At 35.0% G+C, this 7477-nt stretch overlaps 1 protein-coding gene across 11 annotated transcripts; it reads right to left on the reverse strand.

Moving 5' to 3' along the window:
• Positions 1-2681: 2681 nt before the first annotated feature.
• On the reverse strand, positions 2682-6212 carry LOC120087239 (uncharacterized). 11 transcript variants are annotated; one of them, XR_005484464.2, is made up of 10 exons: positions 5776-6174; positions 5642-5704; positions 4508-4632; positions 4335-4430; positions 4183-4241; positions 4059-4108; positions 3247-3392; positions 2925-3164; positions 2823-2863; positions 2682-2713 (listed from the first exon to the last, which is right to left on the reverse strand). XR_005484464.2 is itself a non-coding variant. In XM_090317552.1 (9 exons), the coding sequence occupies exons 4-8, from the start codon at positions 4352-4354 to the stop codon at positions 2966-2968; spliced, it is 474 nt and encodes a 157-aa protein (XP_090173678.1). In that variant the 5' UTR covers positions 4355-4430; positions 4508-4632; positions 5642-5704; positions 5776-6175; the 3' UTR covers positions 2682-2713; positions 2925-2965. The 11 variants fall into 11 exon arrangements, 9 of the variants coding, with proteins under 9 accessions (XP_090173678.1, XP_090173677.1, XP_038900088.1 ...); XR_016531949.1 differs by having other exon boundaries at positions 2823-3164; XM_090317552.1 differs by lacking the exon at positions 2823-2863 and having other exon boundaries at positions 5776-6175.
• Positions 6213-7477: the final 1265 nt, after the last annotated feature.

Genomic DNA, 7477 nt, shown 5'->3' on the forward strand with positions numbered 1-7477 from the left:
AGTGGAGAGAGCGAGATTTTGAGCGAGAAAGTGGGAGAGAGCGAGACCAACGAGAAAGTGGGAGAGAGCGAGAGCAGCCTGTGCGTCAGCCACGCCTTGTCCGGTGCAGCATTCGAACATCACGCCCACGGATTTCATTTTCAAATCACAAAATCATAAATTTCGTAAAGGAGAGGGAGAATAGTGAGGGTTGTGAAGAACGTATCAATTTTGGATAAGGAGATCTCCCAATCTACTCGTGCGTTTGGAGTGATTCCAAAGCCATCTGAGAACTCTGAAAGTCTAGTTTTCAGAGTAAGGCTGCCGGAGGAAAAAACTCAAAGAAAACGGGCTGGAGATTGAAAAGAACGCAGAAGGGTCAGACTGTCGGATCAATCTGGGCCAGTCTTGAAGATTCTGTGATTCCGGCCAAACTACGAGGAGTTCTGAGCTGAAATTTTAGGGTAAGCTTCCTGAGACATTTTAGAATAAGTTTGTAGAAGGAAGTATTTCAAAATAAGGTTCAGAACTATGAGTAATCTAAGTTGTAAGTTAAATCTAGATTCTATGGGTGAAAAGGAGCTCGAGGAGCTACTAAAGTGAAAAGCTCCTAAGAAATCGAGATGAGTGGCTAAAATGTTTTCGAACTAAAATGTTTTTTAAGTTGTTTTGAATTACAACATTTACAGAAAGCATATTTGTGAAAATAATTCTCATGCCTACTAGTTTTATGAAATGGTTTCCAAACAAGTTTGAATTGTGAGTTGAACGCATGCCTACTGTTGCAAAACTATCTACATATGTGTATGTATTTTATCCAGCATGCGTTACCAACTTTAAAGCCATGTTGTATATGTGTTATACTGTACATGCTTTAAAGAGAAAAGTTGTTAAATAGTTTTGGTAAAATACGATGCCAAAGTACAAGGAGAAGACATCCACCCAACTAGATACTGAAGTACAAGGAGAAGGTATCTATTGGTACTGAAGTACGTTGGAGAAGGTACCAAACCAATGGGATACTGAAGTACAAGGAGAAGGTATCTGAGCAGTAATACCTAATATGGCCACAGGTGAACTAAGTCGGAGATTGAACAAAAGGATTCTCTCTGGACTAGCAATTGGTGTTGGGATTATTTTACCCGTTATACAGTACTTTGATTTGAGAAATGATTTTACTGTTTTATGTTTAAAACAGTTTTATATACATTACGCTTGGAAATTGTTTATGTTGTATTAAATTATATTTCAGATAAAACTATCTTCTGAAATTATGCATGAGAATTTACTATGTTTTCTCGGTCACTCACTGGGCGTAAACTCACCTCGTTTTCAAATGTTTTGTCCCCCCCCCCCCACAGGTAACGGTCAAATCCTTTGAAGATAGCTCTGCGCCTGCTCTGCTACTAATAGACCAAAAGACTTGTAACCGTTTGCTAGGTGGTTACTGTTAATATTGTACACATGTTACTATTGTTCATATAGGGACTAGGGTTTGTGGGTTTTGAGACTTGTAAATCTAGTGTTGTAATGACTTTAAACATATTATGTTTCTAAGTTAATAAATTGTGGGTCTAAAGACGTCCTGTTGCATATGAATTATAATTGATATCAGAGTTATTCCACAAGAGTTATTAGACAGTAAGTGTCAGCCCAAGGGTTGGTAACTGCTGCAATCACGCCTCTCTAGGCTAAGAAGGTGGTCTGGGGCGGGGTGTGACAATAAGTATCGAAAAGAACATATATTTTGTGAATTTTTTTTGGATATATATATATACATACAAACATTCAATATGAAATATATATACCTTCAATATATATACATACAATATACAATATACCAATTAATTGAGCAACAATATGAAATATATTTTGTTGATATGTTTTACCGATTGAAGAGAATTAGAATTATTACAGTTTTTGAAAAGAATATATGAAAAATAATCTATTATGTTCTACAAATTGAGATTGTCCAATTTATGTCATAAATGATTTGAGAAAATACGTGTATATTTGAAAATTAATCAACAATAGCAAAGCATAAAACTAAAAAAATAAAAGAATGAAATAAAAAACAAATAGAAAAAAATAAAACTAATCTCATTCATAAAAAACTACATCAGATCCTCCAACTCAACTCAACTCAACTCTGCATAACAAACACAAACAATAATTACCAACTTAACTCAACTCTGCATAACAAACATAGACAATTTAACTCCCCAGATAATAATTACCAACTCAACTCAACTCAACTCTCTACTTTTATCACATACCAAACACACCCTTAATGATAACAAAAACAAGTTGATTTCACAAATTAAAATGAGCATGAAAGCATTTACCAAGCGGCTTAGATGGCAAAACAAAGCTCAAAAACAAAAATCATCTACCAGATCCGATTCGGAGGACTTTAGAGCTCAATTGAGATCAGTTGTTAATGATAACAAAAACAAGTTGATTTCACAAATTAAAATGAGCATGAAAGCATTTACCAAGCGGCTTAGATGGCAAAACAAAGCTCAAAAACAAAAATCATCTACCAGATCCAATTCGGAGGACTTTAGAGCTCAATTGAGATCAGCTGTTAATGATAACAAAAACAAGTTGATTTCACAAATTAAAATGAGCATGAAAGCATTTACCAAGCGACTTAGATGGCAAAACAAAGCTCAAAAACAAAAATCATCTACCAGATCCGATTCGGAGGACTTTAGAGCTCAATTGAGATCAGCTGTTAATGATAACAAAAACAAGTTAATTTCACAAATTAAAATGAGCATGAAAGCATTTACCAAGCGGCTTAGATGGCAAAACAAAGCTCAAAAACAAAAATCATCTACCAGATCCGATTCGGAGGACTTTAGAGCTCAATTGAGATCAGCTGTTAATGATAACAAAAACAAGTTGATTTCACAAATTAAAATGAGCATGAAGGCATTTACCAAGCGGCTTAGATGGCAAAACAAAGCCTGTGAAAAATTAGTCACATCTCCATAGACGAAGGTCTTGGAGAGGCTTTCGACTTCTTCTCTTTCCTTTTCTTGCTCCCATTTTTGTTCGTCTTTTTCTTTGGTTCCTCAATTGGTTGTGTGCCCTCTAAATGTAGTTGAATAGCTCTCAATGGGTCTGCCTGAAATACAGGGTGATTAAGAACAGTACCCATTTGCTTTCTCTCCTTCAATCTGTTAAAATGAACCCATCATTACAATACATAAACAAGGATAAATTATAAAACATGTCAAATAATGATAACAAGCAACTTACATAAACTTTAGCCTAGACTTGCAATTTAGTTTTAACTCGGCTGCAGATGGTTTTTGTTTAGGCGCCTCCAATCCAGGAAGAAACTCGGACAGGGTAGAAAGATCAAAAGCCTTCAAGTCTCTTTTACGTCTTCGATGGCTTTTCTTCTATTACACATAATCAACTTTAGTAGAATACTAAAAGAGCAAAATGAATTCTTTTCTTTTTTTTTTCCGCCCCAGAAGTATGCAACATGTACAAGAATACTTTGTACAAGGAATAAGAACATTGAACCAATCAAATAACGAATCAAAATATTCCCATTCTAAATATTGACTGACAATCACGTTATATTATTGATGTCAATAATAGTTGTAACTACAACAATTATTTTCAAATCTTAAAATTTAAAAGTAAAGTAGACAGATTGAAGCGCTCCATGTCAAGTTTTTCATTGTAGAGGAGGGAAATTCCAGGGTATTCCAATCAACCCTTGTAACTATGTTCATGTGGTTCCATGATCAATTTATGACCTTGCAACGTTTGGTTATAAGAAACTTGGGCTAATTTTGACATATACATAATCTCTTCGCTGAACCTAATGTTTATCACCATGTGCACATTGAGATTTCAAGAAAATTATAGCTACAGATAGTTTAAAAGTTAAAAGGAGAAACAGAAAATTGTTCTAGAACTATTCACATAATAAAAATAGAAGAGTATTAAAGGCCATCAATAACAAAAAATGAAAAGAAATAAAAAAAAAATTAAATAGCCATAACTAATGAAGAAATATAATGCTATGTGCAAAGTAATGGAATAAATAATTTTACCTTAGTAATAGTCTTTTGAGCATTCAAGGTAGAAATAGTTTCTCCAACTCCTGCATGTAGCCATATTTAAGATTTCATTGTTTATGATACCAAAACAACACTCAAAGACGAAAACAACACTCACTCTCATAAAACTGGACCTTCTTTTCAAATTTGCGTTCAGCTTTAGATTTTGAATCCGACCTTCATGGATAACAGACAAGAAACCTTAGGGTTGACGAAAACGAAAAAAGAAGCTACACATAAGAGAGGAAAACTCAAAGCATGCAGCCATACCGAGAGACTGGTTTGCCCATTATGACAACTTGCAAGTTTTCTGGTTACTTGAATCAAAAGAAGGAATTTCCTCACCAATGCTCCAATTGAAAATTCCTGTGCATAGATCAAAAAATTGGAAGAGCACAAAAAACATTAAGATCTTAAAGAAAAACCTAGAGTTCGAGTTTTACTCAGTCATTTAGAAACTAAAGGCATATCTAATCTTGAGCGTTCAATCTTGAAGGAAATTTGCAACCTCAACTCCCTAGTAGATGAAGAGGGCAAGATGTGGCGATGAAATAGGGTTTCAGAAAATCTGCAAGATATTTGGACCTCAAACTGTAAACTATGTGTTAGGTATTCAAACATGTAAAATATATGAAAAACACTAGAGATAACAGTATTGATAATAATAATGTTAATAGCCTTTCGAGAAAGTTTGTCTCTCTTCCACAATCAAGCCATTATGGACTAACCTACCAAAATATGACCTTCCTTCCTACAAAACCTAACTCCTATTTATAACCAAACTACCTCTATCGAATTACCATTACACCTTTACTCTATTACTATTCAAAAATACCACTATTAGTATCCTCATATTATCCCACCCTTCAAACACACCTTGTCCTCAAGGTGTGCGCTATATAGCAACCATTACGATTTACAAACACAATCAAAATTCCCATACCACAAAACCAACTTAAGCATCATAATTTATGCAAAACCCAAACTAACACTAGATAGGCTCGCTGCAATCCAGACATGCACAACCTTAAACACATGCATTCTAGACTATAGTTTATTATCACATTTAAACAACATACTCACAACTTAAAAGAAGTTATACTTTTCTGGACAAACTCAACAAATCAGTATGTTCATCACCACAATACACTTAACGACTCATCATGCTTTAACATCCAAAATCATAGGAACATATTCAGCTCAAAACTCAAAATAAAACACCATATTTCATTGAAATATACATATTACATATTATAATCAAATAAGTAAAACACGAAGCATGCTAACACACGACAAACAGATCCAGCGAATTCTACTTACTAGACGTCCTACAGCTACTAAACTATTGGATATGCCCCTAAAACAACAAGAACAAGATTCTAAGATTATAACTTCGCTGAAAACCAGGAGTTGAAGACAAAAAGGTGTTCAGAAGGAATATCCTTGAACGAGACAACCTTAAGCTTTAATTCAAAAATCCGAATCAATCCCAAACTACAAGCCAAGAGTGCCCAAGGGTTAGAGACCAATTCACAACTCTTAAATCAAGTATGGACGGAGCGAAAGCAAGCTATTACCTACTGAATGCTGCAAAACAACCCGACACCTTGCAGTCTATTAGTGTTTGAATAGGCTTAAACCTGTAGATTTGAAGGCGTTAGGGAGTGAGTAACGCTATTCTAAAGTCCATGGGAGTGGGTCAGAGCCAAACCTTGTCGGAACGAGGAAAACTCGCTGTAAACCGCCAAAATCACGTGGGTCACGTTGGTTTGCTGCTGCTGCCGAGTGGTCGTTGGAATAAGGAAGAAGAAACTGCCGTTCATACTCGGAGGCGTCGCCGGGAACCGCCACCAGTCAGGCTCTTGGGTAGAAGCGTCACTGTTCGCAAAGTACTGTGGCCGGAACTCACGCGTTTGTCGTGGATCGCATGCGCCGCTGCACGCTGAAGAGGCAGGCGTGGCAGCCTTACACCGCCGTTGGCGGCTCGTAAGAGGCGTCGTGTGGTCGGCAGAGTAGGGAGGCCGAAGGTGGGAAGGCGCTGCGGTTGATTGAACAAAACGAGGGGCTGATGATACACGAAGAAAGAGAAGGAGTTAAATTGGGGAATTGGACAAAATTATCATTTTTGTTTGGGATAAAAGATAGGTTATTGTAAAAAATATGTTTATGAAAAAAGATAGGTTATTGTAAAAATGGTCGGACAATAGCACACAACGAAAACACAGAAATGAAAAAATGTATAATATAATATATAAATAAATAAAATAACGAAGTATGGATTTCTCTACTTTCTTCAATCTTTTTAGATTGATCACGAATATGTGTCTTACAAAATCCACTAAATATTATTATTTATAGGCAATTTGGCAAGTAAAAGGTGTATTACATGGGTAATCTTGAGACATGTCGATTGTTCCTCAGAGTATATGCTTAATTACGTTGCAATGTCTTTTTGTTGGAGAAAAACTATATCTTGCTAATAAATTTACTGAAAATGCAATATTTGGTCTTGTATTATTAACAAGATGCATAAATGTACCAATTGCACTAAGATATGATATTTCAGAATCAAGAAGTTCTTCATTATCATCTCGAGGTCTACATATATCTTTCTTCACATCTAGGAAACGAACTTCCATTGGAATATCCAATGGATGTGCTTTATCCATTTAAAATATTTTCAAAACTTTTATACTATAAGTTGACTGATGAACAAATATCCCATCTGTTAAATGAAGCTCTTTAGGAGTCTCAATTTTATTTAGTCATCAACATATACAATTATAATAGCAAATCTCGATGGTGATTTCTTTATAAAAAATACATGGACATGTTGGATTGTTTTGATATCATTCTTTCAACAAATATCCACTCAAGCAATTATACCACATTCGTCCTACTTGTTTCAATCCATATAGCGATCTCTGCAACTTTATTGAATACAATTTTCGAGAATCTGATTTATATGTTTCAGGTACTTAAATCTTTCTGGGATTCTCACATAAATATCATTATCAAGAGATCCATATAAATATGTTGTGACTACATCCTAAGATGCATATTTAGACTTTCATACACAGTCAAACCAATTAAATATCTTAGTGTAGTTGCATCCACCGTCGAAGAATATGTCTGATCATAATCAATACTAGGTCTTTGTGAAAAACCTTGTGCAACTAGTCTTGCTTTATATCCTGTAACCTCATTATTTTCATTTATTTTCCTCACAAATACCCATTTATATCCCATAGGTTTGATACCTTCTGGTGTTCGGACTATTAATCCAAAAACCTAATGTTTTGAAAGTGGGTTTAATTATGCCTCAATTGCTTCTTTCCACAGAAGCCAATCTTTTTTATATCGACATTCTTCAACAGATTTTGGCTAAGAATCCTCATTTTCAGATATAATAT

Source organism: Benincasa hispida, chromosome 9, assembly GCF_027475165.1.
Source record: "Benincasa hispida cultivar pf3 chromosome 9, pf3_genome.v1.1, whole genome shotgun sequence".
NCBI classification, from domain to species: domain Eukaryota; kingdom Viridiplantae; phylum Streptophyta; class Magnoliopsida; order Cucurbitales; family Cucurbitaceae; genus Benincasa; species Benincasa hispida.